Below are 13,015 nucleotides of genomic sequence, written 5' to 3' on the forward strand. Positions count from 1 at the left end.
TTTCTAAGAGCGGAAGGTGATGATACAATTGCGGCTTCAAATTTGCAGGACACTTCTTATGAGACACTGCATGAGTTGGGCACAATTAAGGTGGAATGCGATGAGGATTTATGTTAGGTTAAGTCAGATGATGCACTTGTTGCATGAGTTCCTCAGAACATGTATTTGATGGCAATGCAACGATAGTGGGAGTGGGAGCATGCGAGGATACTGTCATATCAGTAGCCACTTCTATGTCAGTTGAGCCATCCAATGAGGAGTTTAGCAGTATGCAAGCGGTTGTTTATAGTGATCTGATAGTAGTACACTTGTTATTGTTGATGAGGTGAGCGATGTAGTGATAGAGTCATGTTATACTATCTATCAACAAAGTGTTGATGTTCACTTCATGAATAGTCTTATGAAAATCCGTTGTTTGAGGTTGATGTTGATCACTCACCTGAGTAGAGTTGGGCTCAATTTTCACCATCTGTTGTAAAGATTCAATTTTGTGTTGCGGCAATTAGTAACGTTCCTATGTCCACAGAGTTTGACGTGGCTACACTTATGGTTGATACAATTGGAATGAGTGCATATGGTTCTCATGTAGCTAGGTCTCTTCAAGGGATTGTTGATCTGAATTCCAGTCCAATTTATATTATATGGGTGAGAACTAGGATTAAGATATTTCTTGTGGGGACTTCTAGTGATATTCTAACTCCTACATCATTAGCACAAGTTTTGAGTGCTATACCGCAAGGTTATGTTGTTGGTCCTAATGATGTTAGTGGTATGCAGTTGGTTCAATGTTAACAAGGGTGTCACGTACTACTACATCTGGGATCCAGGTGGAGGTTAGAGTTCATTGTTATTGTTGGATTGCTTGAGGGCAAGCAATCTCAGGAAGGGAGGACTGTAATGTCCCCATTGGTTGCCAGCATCAAAATTTCAGGGATTAGCCTAATATTGGATCCTCGTAGGCTAATGAGGATGGTTAGAGGGTGTTTTGAGGATTGCTTCATCTCCAACATTCAATGATTTATGGATTTGGCCTTCATTCAATGTCATTTGTACCCCATTTCCCATACTTACTATGTATAGTAAGTCAGGGGTAATAGAGATGGACCCTTTCTATTTTTAGAAAGTGTATTTGATCACATGGGGAATTATGAGGAGAGATTCCTATTTCACACAGCATGGCAATCAGACAAGCATTTCAAGAGATTAAAGTTCAAGTGACTTAAGTGATTTATTTAAATATTTTAATATTATAAAGTTATAAAGTCACTTAAGTGACTAAAAGACGAAATTGGCTTTTAATGCCACATTGCCTAATTGTTTGTGTCTTCCCTCATATCGAGGTTATAAAAGCGTGGAGCTACATTGGGATTGACACCACGGATATATGTTATTTTACAAAACCTAAAGGTTGCTTAAATGTGATTGGATATTTCCTAAGGACGAAACCCCTTAAGGAAGAATAGTGAAACTAGATGCAAACCTAGTATCTCACATTTGCATTTCAGAACTGTGATTCCAGATTATTGCATTGAAGACTCTTAAGAAGTGGAAGTTCGGTGGCAGAAGAGTACAGGTGTTTGAAGTCATTCTATCACAAACAGGTCAGTACTGGAAATCTTGTGTTTGGAAAACAGGGATAGAAGTCAGTTAATCCTATAGCAGAAGAGGTTATTACAGTGACAGTACATTACGTAAGTATCCACCCCATTATCATTGCTTTGCATTACCAGCATTGTCCTAGCCTCGAACCTGCAGTAGCCAAGTATGGGATTGATGGGAATAGCTAATTGTTGGCTCAGACTCTTACCACAGTGACAATGCCGTATGCAAATATCTTTGCAGCCAATAATGACGAGCAGGAAGAGAATGACAGGAACAGCACACGGGGGTTAAAGGTAAATTGCAGAGATGTCTACATGTTCTGACATGTGACCCACAGACAGTTGCGGACTGTAGCATTATCAGAGGCTTAGTACGAGGTTTAATAAATTACTGCAGGGGAAGCCATTATCAGTTGAGAGCAAGTGGCGTAGGGAGTTCAGAGTAGTCACAGGTCAAGACATCACGCCAAGATAGTTTTCCAGTGCTTAATGCATACGTAGAAGTGGGCTGGGTGCTGACGGTTCAGAGCTGAATGTCATTGAGGGCAGACTTAGACCACCAGCTGTCTGCAAAACATTACCAGGTTCCTCTCACCATTTGTTTGTGTTTGTAAATTTGCTTAGTAAATTGAACATAAAGGAATACGTCGGTACTCATTCAGAGCTTACTCCTCCATGATTTAGATAGATAAATAGTGTATGTGGTCTGCTGTTACTGGAAAATAGCATAAATTCAGTATTGTTATTTCCAAGCTTTCTCCTTGTTTGCAAGTTCTTTTGGCCATATCTCTAAATTTTCTAGAGTTGGACTTCTTACAGCAGTAACAAAGCTTAAGTTCTGGGTTACATGCCAACTGTTTGACAAAATACCTCAAGTCAAGATTTAATTCTTTTTTATCATATTAAGACCAGATCATTACAGCTAGTATGATACGACTTAAAATTTTGGGAAAATATCAAAATATGAGGAAATTCTAAATATTTTTTAGGACAACATTGAAAAGGGATCCATCATAGGCATTATAAAACCTTCGATAGAATGGTTAATTGAATAGGAATTACAGATATATGAGCGTGAATTATTACAGACATGCATGAGTAGTGTGCATATTCAGGTGAGATTTATCATTGAAGTTTCCTTAAAAGTCTTCAAGAGTGTGTATTTTGTTGTCAAGCTCATTAACAAATAGGAACAATTAAGTAAAAAGATGACTGTCAGCTAGGAAATGAATATATGGATTGTTCTATGATTTGTCAATGGAATGTATGATAGATTCAGTTTTCTGTTATTTCTTCCCAACTATGACCAAGCTTGTCTTCAGCGATATAATAATTGTAGCATGCCAACTTTGTATATGGAAATACCTATATACTGAAAGGGTTGTCCATTCTACATAATAAGATAATCTTTGACCTTGACAGACGATGAAGATGCAAGGATCAACAATAGGGGATACGTGTTTTGTAGATCTTGTGATCATCATTAATCATTGCTCTATTACTAGGTCAAACTTATACTTCGGTGCGCACTGGTGGCCATTCCCCCAACAAGTTTGATACGTGATGCTACTAGCAAGAGAGGTTGAGAGGCAATGCCCCCAACAAAATAGTATTACATAACCCCTATCAAGGTTGAGAGGCAACACTAACTTTAAAGATTATGCAAGTGTACATACCTTTTAGAAGTCTACACTTCTGAATTTTTATTTAAATGCATAGCACTATGTATGCTACAAGTAGTGGGGTTTCTAATCCCTCAATACCCCTATTGTCAAAGGGGACATTGATATGGCTACACCATATCAAATGAAAGATGGTGCACACACACCATTTCCTGAATTTTCTACAAATCTTAAATGGGCACATCATAAACCCAAAAAGCATTGAAACATTGTAAGTTTTGTTTTTAATAGTAACTAAAATGTTCTTAACTTCTTAGAGATGTTAATTGGTAGATAGCCATCTGTAGGATGGATGTGGGACATACGAATGCCGTCTAACTATCCTATGGGGCAGCTTGTCATGTCCCCTTCCTGAAATAGGATTAAATAATATCATAATAAACAATTAAAATTATTTTTAAAAAATTTAAAAATAATATTATAAATTAACCAGATATTATTTAAAAGGTCAAAAGGCATGAATGGAGAGATTGTGTCTCCTGCATAAAAGGGAGAAATGGAAACTTCATTTGAAGAACAAGGGGGAGGTGAAAAAAAGTGGAGCATAAGAACTAACGAGGTATTAAGGGAAAGGAAAGGGAAGAAAATAAGCGACTTTCAAAATATGAAGGGCTGTGACTCTAGGAAAGGGTTGTGAATCATGAATATGAAGGGTTGTGACTCTTTGAGAGGATTATAATTATGAATTGGTTTTCCGAAAGGGCTGTAATAATGAATATTGTCTCTTCAAAAGGGTTATGATTATGAAGGGTTGTGACTCTTTGAATGGGTTATAATCATAAAGGGTTGTGACTCTTTGAACAGGTTATAATCATGAAGGGTCATGACCCTTGCAAAAGGCAGACATGATGAAGAGGTGTGGCCACTCCTTCCATGGGAAGATATAAAGGGGAAGAAGGATCATATGGAATGGGGGAGAGAGGAGTACATGAAATCTGCAGCAGATTTAGCACAGAAGTATAAGGAGGGATCTGAAATAAGAATGAGAAAGAAAGAAGAAAATAAGAAGAGGATATGTATATCTTAAATAAGATATGTGCAGATTTGAAAAGTTGCAAAGACAGATTTGACAACTCAGAAATAGGTGAAGATTAAATAATGAGTGAAAGGGGGAACAGTTGTTGTCAAACATATGTATCTTTTCAAAAACCAAAGGATATGACCCTTACATAAAAGCATTCAAAAAAATGAAAGGCTGTAACCCCCTACACTTAAAGAAGATATACATATGTGCGCATGCACACACGGCACTATGGGTTATCCTTGCCTGCTAAATACTAAAACCAATCCTTGCCTACTAGATTGTAAAACCAGGTGTGTACCACTTAATTATAAATGACTGATCATGTTGTACATCCCAGTCTTTATAATCATTCATATGTTAAGTATGCAATACATATATCCCTATTTATATAATCACTCAAGTCCTGAATATAACTACACACTAAAGAATAAGTTGTCTATACTTCATATTATCTGATATAAATATATATGGAACTTGTAACAGATTTGTTTCCAATGATATATGTTTCGTTGATCATATTGCTTCATGTTATTTCTACGATGGACAGTCATGCATTAAATATAAGTTTTAACTGTAATGATAGTAATGCTATATATGTAATCATACTAATGCAAGTAAATACTGTTAGCTTAAGCACTGTGTTGTATGTACTATGGATACACATACCCACACCCCTGGTTCACATACCCATGCACCCAACTACTGAGTAACTTACCCTAAGTACCAGGTACTAAGTGTAGAGCATCACAGACCTTGATTAAGATTTCTGATTTCTTTTTAGGTTTTTGTTTGTGCATCAGCTTGCTGTTTATCAAGCTTAATTCAATACATAATCAGTTTGAAACTTCGATACAATACTGATTAACAGTAAACTTTATCACTGTTCAAATCAGATTTTTATCATTTGCAATACATCATTGGTATATGATTTATGATCTTGTTCATTTTTAAAGTCCACCTTCTCTGTTATGCACCCGAACATCTATCATATGTTATTATAACAAACATATAGCAAATCTGAAACTGAAAACAATACATTAGATTTGCAAACCTTATCATTGTTCTTGTTTTGAAAAACCATTGTCATGACGTATAATTTCAGATTTTCTATGAAATATTAAATTATAATTTAAAAAGCGTTTAACATACCCAAGTACCCTCGTCCCCTAGTTTGAAAAATAGTCATAACTGTACCAGTACCCCCGTCTCCATGCAACCTTGCTTAATCAGGCTGTATGAAGTTCAGTTGCAATATATATTTCTATGTTGTAAGGCATATTCATCAGCTTGCCTCAATTAAACATAAAAGAATGAGTGACATAGATATAGTACATGTGTATCAACACTTTAAGATTATTACATCACAAGATAATGGAATGGACAGTGCTACATCATATAAAGACACTAGGTAAGGCCTGGGGTTGAATGGACATGGGATACATCATATAAAGTCACTAGATAAGGCCTATAGTGGAATGGGCATAGGTTACATCATACTAGGCACTATCTTGCAAGGGATAATCCACATTTGGTAGAGGGAGTTACAATAAGGAGCAATAGTGTAATCCGCTAGGTACGCCAACCCCACGAAGCATAGGGCTAAGGGGATATTGTTTCACCCTTGGGCCTAGAGGTTAGGTAAGGGCACCCTTTTTTAATAGTTCCATCTACCTTTAGGGAAGTAAAATACTACACATTACATGTTATGAATCGGGACTCTCTTTATCAAATTATAAATGTATAAGATGGATTGTATCATGTCAACAATATATTTATTGTCTATGAATGTACATTTGTGCTCTATTTCCTTTTTGATGTTTTAGGGCGAAAATCAGTAAAATTATCTTGTAATAAGGCATTTTAATTAGTAAAGTTATATTGCTAACCATCTTAAAATTCTTATTTTAATGGATTTTGTGATTCCAAGGCAAAAATCGGGGCGACCTCAAAAAAGAGCCACTACAAGTGGTATCAAAGCATGTTCTTGCCAGCCTAAAGGTAAATTATGATGAATTAATTGCCCCAAGAGTTGACTTTGGTCCTAATTGGACATTCCTACCTCATGTAGGGAAAATGAGTTATATCAACACATACTCAAATGTATGCTTTGTGTTTCAATGCATATACCTTGTGCCCGGATATATTTTTGTGTCTACTATGTATATGCTCTATATTTGCATGTATCCATATGTGTGCTTCATGTTTTTATGTGTATGATGCATGTTTCGTTCGTAACTAATGTGTTTCTCTAAAAAACCATCCTAGTTTATGATTGTTTGAGGACAAGCAATCTTGGGAAGGGTAGATTGTCATGCACCCTTCTTGAAATGGGATTAAATAATTAACAATAATAATTAAATTAAAAATATTAAAGAATAGTATTAAAAATAATCATATATTAGCTAAAAGGTCAAAAGGCATGAACGGAAAGGTTGTCTCTCCTTCAAAAGAGAGGTATAAAAGGGAAACAGAAGAAAGGGTGGAGCATAAGATTTAAGAAGGTAATAAGGGAAAGGAAAGGGAATGAAATAAGGAAGCGACTTTCAAAAGGCGAAAGGTTATGAATCATGACTATGAAGGGTTGTGACTCTTCAATAGGTTTGTGACTCTTTAAAAATTGCAATTATAAAGGGTTGTGGTTGTTTAAAAGTGTTGTGATAATAAAGGTTGTGACACTTCAAAAGAGTTACAATTATGACGGGTTGTGACTCTTTGAACAAGTTGTGATCATGAAGGGTTGTGGTTCTTCAAAAGAAAGATGATTATAAAGGGTCATGACCTTTACCAAAAGGTAGGCATGATGAAGAGGTATGACCTCTCCCTCCCATGGGAAGATATAAAGGACAAGAAGGATCAAATGGAATGGGATAGAAAGAAGTAGATGAGATCAAATTTAGAACAGCAGTATAAAGAGGGATTTGAATAAGAATTGAGAAGGAAACAAGAAAATAAGAAGAGGATATGCAGATCTTAAATAAGATATTTGCATATGTGAAAAGTACTAAAGACAGATTTGATAACTGGGAGAGAGGTGAAGATTAAATAAGGAGTGAAAGGGGCACTAGTTGTTGTCAAACATATGTATCTTTTCATAACCAAAGGGCATGGCCCTTTTATAAAGGCATTAAAAATGAAGGGTATAACTCCCAAAATTAGTAGAAGTAATGTTAAAAAATTTGACAAACTGCTCATAGGATCGCAGTAGGCTTTTCAACATAACACCCACCATATCCTCTTCTTGCATCGTGCAACCAGTAGCCTCTAGCCAATCGTGTATTAGCCTTGATCTTCATAAGATGTTCTTCTTGAAACTCTCATCGAATTCGTTACGTCCAATCAGTTGGGTGGACTCGCCTTTACCTTTGTCTTGGGCAGTAAATGCCTATGGAATACTAGTTGTCTCCACCTAGCCTGTTGCAGTAGCTTATTGCACAACTCATCAAACTTCGACATTAGCAAAGGTAATTTTAAGAGTTTCAATGAACTGCTCATAGGATACTGGTAGGCTTTTCAATGAACTACTCATAAGATGCTCCTGCAAAGACATCTTATTGTCCATCATGATTTGAAATAGCATATTCTTCAAAAAAAAAAAGACATGTCTTTGTCTGACACTTCATGGAGGTTTTCCAGATGCATCCAAATCCCTGCAACAATCTTGTTAGATGGCACTTCTGGAACCATCTCAACAATTACTGATAACTAAACCAACATAACCACTGCATGATTATGTCCATCGCATCTGTCCTGATCTTTGCCCACCAAGGTAAGTCAACAGAGTTACCCAGAACAATCTCGTCCATACACCAGTACTCGAAAATAGAGAGCATCCTATACTTCCAAGTATTGTAGTTCTTGCCATTGAAGCCTTGATTGTTTCCAACATGATGTTGGCCAACAGTGCCATCATCCTTCCCTTCCAATGACATGAAAATCGAGATCAGTTGTTCAAAAGACTGCAATGCTGATTTTTTTGTCAACTATGAGAAAACCTTCAATGAGCTAGTCATAGTAATTGTGAAAAATCTTTGTCAGAGGTCAAATTTAGTCAAAACCTTTTGGTATGCTTCCCAAGGCAATCTCTTTTGAGGAAAAAAAAAACTTGGTTTTATTATAAAAATCAGTAAAAATAGAACTAACACCATACACAACTCTGACCAAAAAATAGAAAAAATTCTTCTGCACAAAAGATTGTTAGAAACCCTAGTCAAAAGTCTGCAAGAAACACTTAAAATTTTCAAAAACTCTACATGTTTATTTAAAAAGAAAAACTAAAAACAAGAACCCTTCGGTGTCATTGAACACACCTCACAAAAATGGCATGGTACTGTAAAAACCCTTGCCAGAGGTATTAACTGAGCAGAGATCATGAAAAAAGCCATGCAAAACAAAAGAATATAAAAAGAACAAATTCGTGGGTTGGGAGTTGCAGAAAAAATTCACAGAAAAAAGACCATGAATAGCACCACGAACACATGAAATTTTCAGAGATAAGTTGCAAGCTTCAACAGGAGCCATCTGAAAAATATTCTCTGTCCACCTCATTATGAGTAAAGATTGTCGTCCATGCAAAGAAACAACCAAAGAAAAATGGCGATCAAAAAATGATTTGCAATGCCACCCGACAAGATACAAGCCAGATTGCGCCAAGAAACAACCCAAAAAAAACTTCTATGGGCCAAGGAAACACAAAAAAAGCAGGTAGTGTAGAAAATTCACTGCAGAAAACGGCCAAGATTTTTTTAAAATGGCACCAAACACCTTTAGAAAAGCTACTCATGATACATGTGTCAATGAGTTTGACTCAAAAAACTACATAGTTAAATCTTGATAGCAGTATCACAATTTGACTTGCTATGAAAAATATCTCCTACTTAATCAATTGATGAGCTTAGGGAGGCTTTCTACTGAATGGTTCATAAGGCAAAACACTTGGTGAATGTTTTGCAAATGGGGTAGCAAGCAAAGTGGGTTTAACCATGGAGGAAACTTCGTAGTTAACTACGCTCAAGCTGGAGTAGTACTGGGATGGGTGATCTCCTAGAAAATCTCGGTGCTTCACCTCTGTGAGCATCACCTAGTTCCAATGAGTCGTAAGTGTTTCATTCATTCCCATGAGAGATGAGTTTGTGTGAACCACTACTCATGAAACATGGGTCAATGTGTTTAACTCAAAAGCTACACAGTTAAATCCTGATAGCAATATCACAAACTTTAGAAAACCCTTGACCTGCAACTTCAAACATGCAATTTGTACAAACAGCTTTAGAAATTTGCAAACTCTAAGCACCCTCAATGACACCTCTTTGAAAAAGAACTTCAATTTTTTATTTCAATTAATCAAAAAACAAATTATCCAAAACTTTTATAGGTTGGCTTGTGATTTTTCATCAAAAAAATCATTAAAAACTTCACAAAATAAATTTCAAGGATTGTAACTACAAAATTTTTAAATTCCTCAAAATGCTAACCTATGAGCTCTCATACCATGAAATGATAATTGACTCAATGAGTGAAGTAATTATCGAGGAGACCATGACTCCTTAAATAAGGAATTACAAGACAATGATTCTAAAAGAAACAATCATTAACTAAGAGAAAGAATAGAAATATCCTAGAGTATATAACCAGCTTAATACATAAAGTGACTATATACATTAAATGACTTAAATAACCATTATGAGTTAAATAATACAATATTATTCAATTAGCCCACATAGAGCAGATGATGGCTCATTAATCAAACCCACCCCCGCATCCCATCCACCCCATTCTAAGACTCCATGTATTAAGCAAAAGATTTACACTTTTTAAACATTTAAATAATTGTGGAATGAGTTAGTTTATAAAAAACAGAGTGTCATAATGTTCAAACTTCAAAGTAATACACTGATATTTCAATTGTTGTTTTACAATTCACATGACTAAGTTGGACACTATGTCCAATATCATATAATTACATGAGAGTATGCACCTAACAAGAGAAATTCACAAAAAAATCAAATTCACAAGAAGTTCCACCACATCTGGGTGGTCAAGAGAAATAGACTCAAAATTCCATTTTACCTGGCATGACATCAATAGTGACCTTTTTTGTTCCCCTAACAACCTTCTTGCCACCACATACCTTGCAAAATTCCTGCACCCAAAACATAATTAAAAATTTTAACAAACTACATTTTGATCAGCCTTTATTTTATATAGAATGAAAATTTAATACCAGAAACTTATCAAGGAAATTCCAATTTAGTTTGTTTAGACATTGTTTCAAAATAAAAAGATGTACTCAAACATGCCAGAAATGAACCTATGTAAGGAGTCCACAGGCATCTTTAAAACCCAATTCTAAAATAGGGAGGTCAAATGCAAACAACAAATGAACATCGAAAAAGAGATTTCAATATAATATATGTTCTGGCACAAAGAAAATCTAACAATATTTTTCAGGAAAGAACATTTCACAAGATGACAGACCAAAAAAATAGCACAACAGGAAGCAAAGTTTATCAAGATCTTTAGAAAGAAGCGCATAATCAACAGAAACAGCATGCATCAATTAATTGACAAAAGAGAATTGGGGGAGTTCTGCAGACATAAATCAGGTGTTTAGCCATTGCAAAAATCAAATTCCAATCAACCTTAAACTCATTCTTCTGAGTGGATTTTATCGCACAAACATTAAAAGCTAGTTTGTGAAAATGTTATTCCTTCTGTTTAAGCATCTGGCAGTCCTTTATTCTACATATAAGCAGCCAGCTTAAAATTCAAACTACTACAGTAAAATATTACAAAAGCAACACAAGAAACACAAACTTGGTCAATAAAGGATAACATTAACGAAATGATTAAAAATATCATTGCTGCATTCCTATCCTAATTTTGTGAAATACCTAAAATCCTTACTATAAACTCTCATTTCCCCTATCCAAGCAATGAGGCTTTTCCAAACCATCATTACATGCAGCTATAATATTACCAGGCTGTTGTTTCTACATGATCTAAAATGCATAAAGGTGCAATATCCTGGATGGATATTCGACCAATTTTATCTCAAAATAATTTTCAGAATATAAACAGATAAATTATGCAATATAAACCAGAAATACAAACCAGTAAATAAACCAGTATGCTCATTAAAATTATCAGTTCCAAACAATTTCAAATTTGCTATTGTATTATAATGATCAGCAATACAATAATGTACTGTCTTCCAATCTTAAATACAGAAAAGACAGTCATATTGGACAATAAAGATAAGCGGAAGTACAAATGAGACACCTGTAATGATGTCTCTCAAGAACAATATGTTCTCGTCCACTGTTGTCCAGCTAGAGGGTTTCCGTCCTCAAAGCTAGTTCTGAAAATGAACGCAGCTTGCTTTCAAGTTTCTCCAATAGAAAACTGATCTAGAATCCAATAACCAAGCATGCTGAGATGAATGGCACTTCCTCTTTTAATGCTCAAACATTGACTCTTCAATTTCCCTCTCTTGTCTTTTTGTCTTATTCCTCCTTTGTCACTTTTGCCCACTTTATAATATTAAATTGACCCCTCTCTTATAATTTTGCATTATACTCTCATAAGTCAATTTTAATATTACATAAATATATCCTTAATCTCCTAGTGTCCCAAAAAGGGGACATTACAAATGAGTAATCAAATAACCTCATGAATGCATCATTTCTCAAGATATTCTCCAATTCCAATTGTAGAGACCCAGAAAGCAAAAAACTGGTTTCTGTATGGTGACAAAGTAAATCCCATACCATACCACAGAGAAGGGTCTCATCAACTTTTTTTAGCTTCTGTTGATCAATTTTTGCAGTTTCCACCAAATGGACTGTTACTTCACAGAATTCTATAGTAAACAAGAATTTCTGCTGTATTGACTATTATACTAAGACTTCAGTAACACTTAAAATGATAAAAATTCATGCTACTTAATGCGAGAAATTATAGATTAATTTATAATTGTTACCACTTTGATCTGATGCTATATGATATATTACTTATCAATAGGATAGAGAATCACTGCTCTCTCTGGTATAACGATGAAATTTATGCAAGGATAATCTCTGCTATATATCTGATCTGCACTTCTGCTATTACAATATGAATTGATATATCAGTACAACTTTTCTTAATGTTGCTGATAGCTGACTCTGATATGGCCCTAAGGAATATGCTAACATCTGCTGATGATGTATCTTGCTGTTCCTGACCTATCTTCATAAGTAAGCAAATACACTCAATATCACTTATAGCAATTGTATTGCTGATTCTTGTCTGTACATTCTACGTTTGCAATTGTCTCCAATACCGCTTATAGATATAATATTGCTGTTTCTGATCTATACCTTATATGTATGCAATTGTCTCCAGTAATGCTTACAGTGCTAATATTTCTGTCTGATTTGATTTTATAAATATGCAAGATGGTGGTGCTCTTCTTGATTACTTTACTTAAAAATATGCAGCCCAATTTTGTCAAAGGTGAGTGTTCAATTGAGCAATCAAACAAGGATGAATATACAATAAGAAATAGTCAATGATGTTACTTCAAGAACACTTCTTAATCTCCCTTCATACATTGATATACTTGGAAAGAGGCAACTTCATGGAGGGAGACACCTATTGAAGGAGCTGCATCCTTTAATAAGCAATTTTACTTCTTAATAAAGATCACACCTTAGCCACGTAATTATGTT

The 13,015-nt window shown here is 35.1% G+C and overlaps 1 protein-coding gene across 4 annotated transcripts in view; it reads right to left on the reverse strand.

Moving 5' to 3' along the window:
• LOC149567526 (chaperone protein dnaJ GFA2, mitochondrial-like) overlaps nucleotides 1-13,015 on the reverse strand; it is a 104,229-nt gene that overhangs the window by 36,986 nt on the left and 54,228 nt on the right. For all 4 annotated transcript variants that reach the window (XM_089820745.1, XM_089820746.1, XM_089820747.1 and 1 more), the window contains one exon: nucleotides 10,374-10,446. In XM_089820745.1, the coding sequence (XP_089676871.1) occupies nucleotides 10,374-10,446 (73 nt within the window). The remainder of the gene's footprint in view (nucleotides 1-10,373; nucleotides 10,447-13,015) is intronic.

This window comes from Cupressus sempervirens, chromosome 3 (assembly GCF_028749045.1).
Source record: "Cupressus sempervirens isolate cs-2001-9-10 chromosome 3, ASM2874904v1, whole genome shotgun sequence".
NCBI lineage: Eukaryota > Viridiplantae > Streptophyta > Pinopsida > Cupressales > Cupressaceae > Cupressus > Cupressus sempervirens.